Source organism: Bidens hawaiensis, unplaced genomic scaffold (genome assembly GCF_021521415.1).
Source record: "Bidens hawaiensis isolate Kalapana, Puna unplaced genomic scaffold, B.hawaiensis_p1.1 tig00023806_1, whole genome shotgun sequence".
In the NCBI taxonomy this organism is placed as follows: domain Eukaryota; kingdom Viridiplantae; phylum Streptophyta; class Magnoliopsida; order Asterales; family Asteraceae; genus Bidens; species Bidens hawaiensis.
This window is the reverse complement of record NW_027493740.1, coordinates 293,633-295,751: the sequence shown is the minus strand read 5'-3', so window position 1 is coordinate 295,751 and position 2,119 is coordinate 293,633. Positions and strand designations below refer to the sequence as shown.

The 2,119-nt window shown below is 37.1% G+C and overlaps 1 protein-coding gene across 1 annotated transcript; it reads right to left on the bottom strand.

The window, feature by feature from the left end:
- Positions 1-434: 434 nt before the first annotated feature.
- On the bottom strand, positions 435-1,507 carry LOC143568095 (uncharacterized). Its single transcript, XM_077054333.1, has 2 exons — positions 1,433-1,507; positions 435-1,325 (listed from the first exon to the last, which is right to left on the bottom strand). Exons 1-2 carry the CDS (start codon positions 1,505-1,507, stop codon positions 435-437), a joined length of 966 nt encoding a protein of 321 aa, XP_076910448.1.
- Between the last annotated feature and the right edge of the window lie 612 nt (positions 1,508-2,119).

Genomic DNA, 2,119 nt, shown 5'->3' with positions numbered 1-2,119 from the left:
CAAATAGGCCCAAATTTCATAGGCTGCTCCTAATATTTGCATCAAATAAAGCCAAAAACTTGCAAATTCTTCACATTAACATGAACATCAATCCAAACATAAACATAATCTTAAACATTACCATTAAAGCAAACATAAACATCCAACCTAAAGACCATTTTCTAGTTCAAACAAAAGACAGATAAAAGACCATTTTAAGGTACTATTCCTGACTGGTAGGTCTTCTTTGGTCTTCCCCTTGGCTTCTTTCCTTAGGTATATCGTTGGGTGGGTTGAGAAGATTGTTGTGTTTCCGCTGGCCTTTTAAGCCTTCCTTGTGACTTCTGTCCCTAACTATATTGCTGTATGACTTGAGTAAAGTGTGTTGTACCTTGTGAACCCTGTTCAACAGGTGCTTTTCTTGACCTTCTCCTCTTCGTTGGTTCTTGACTACATCATATAGTTGATCTTTCAGCAGATGAACTCTTTTTTTTAAACACACCATGCCCACTAAGCTTTCCAGGTTTATTGGGGAGTTCATGAGGATCTTTTTTTCTGTTTTTCTTAGGTCTTCCAGGACCAACCTTTACCGGTGGAGGGTCTAAAGGTAAGTGAACTGCTAGCCAATACTTTTCTGAAGGAAATGGGGGAATTGTGAATTCATAGGACTTGATATACATTTTCTTTGTGTAATAAGCATGAACATACTCCTCAACATTCACCTTTCTAAAACCTGCTACTGCATATACATGTACACATGGGATACCTGTAAGGTCCCATTTTCTACATGTGCATGTCTTGTTATTCAAATCAACAGACACATCATCATAATACTTCACTTGAAACAAAGTGTTACTTGAAGGGTATACGGTACATTTAAAAGCCTTATCCTTCTCTCTATCAAGCTTTTTCTGAATCATTGGGCACACAAACACATTTTTAGCAGACATTTCTTTTTGTTTTTTGACTAACCTTGTCATTATTGATAGTCTAATGTCCTCTAGCATGTTTATTATGTGCTTTGATCTTGACTGAAGGATATACCCATTAATTGTCTCTACCATATTGTTGACTATGACATCAGTCTTGGTTTGGGTGTTGAGATAGCACCTGCAAAAACATTTTGGGTTCTGCTTAAGTATGGCTTCCGTTGCATCAGCATTCACTTGCCTCATTTCCCTAATGGCTTTTTTGAAATCAGGCACAGAGTGTGATCTAGTAGCTCTCCAATACAATTCCTTTAAGTCATCTTCTTTGTAGGTCTTATGCCAATTTGCATATATGTGCATAGCACAATTTCTATGCTCGGCATTAGTCCAAATCAAAGCAACTGCATTAAGCAAACCCTGAAAATGTGTTAAAACAAATTTAAATAAAATCAAGTCAAACATATTTAACTAAAACCAAGTCAAACATATTAAACAAAAACCAAGTCAAACGTGGTGTAACATACCTTCTGTAGGTCTGATACAAGTGTCCAACCCATACCATCTTCAGTGACTTCTAAACACTTTTTCAACTCAGCCATAAACCATGCCCAACTATCATTATTCTCCCCTTCTACAACTGCCTATGCTACTGGGTACATCTGATCATTGCCATCCCTTCCTATTGCAGCCAATAGCATACCTCCAAGAAAAGTTTTTAGGAAACAACCATCAAGACATAAAAGTCTTCTACAACCACTTAAGAAACCCTTCTTCACTGGATCAAAACAGACAAAAAGCCTAAAGAACACCTCATCATCTGAATTTAAGTTATAGTATTGTGGTGGGACAGTTACTAGTTCAAAAGTTGAACCTGGATTTGTTTGTTTCAAAGCCTCCACGTATGAACCCAACTTATCATAATGTTCCTTCATTGATCCATAAAGTTTCTTTTGGGCACTATTTTTTTCCTTATAAGCCAGCCACGGAGTAATGAGAACCTTGTACTTCTCTTTAACTGCATCTTGAATCTCTTTTGCTTTCCAATATGGCTTGGCTTTGAATATTGGCAAGAATTGGTCAGCTATAAAGTTAGCATGAAGTTGTCTGTTCTTCATCATGTTTCTCTGGCAAGTGTGTTCATTGGTTGCACTTTTAACCAAATAACAACCCTTTCTAGCATGAAATGACATATAAACCCTGAATGGACAGCC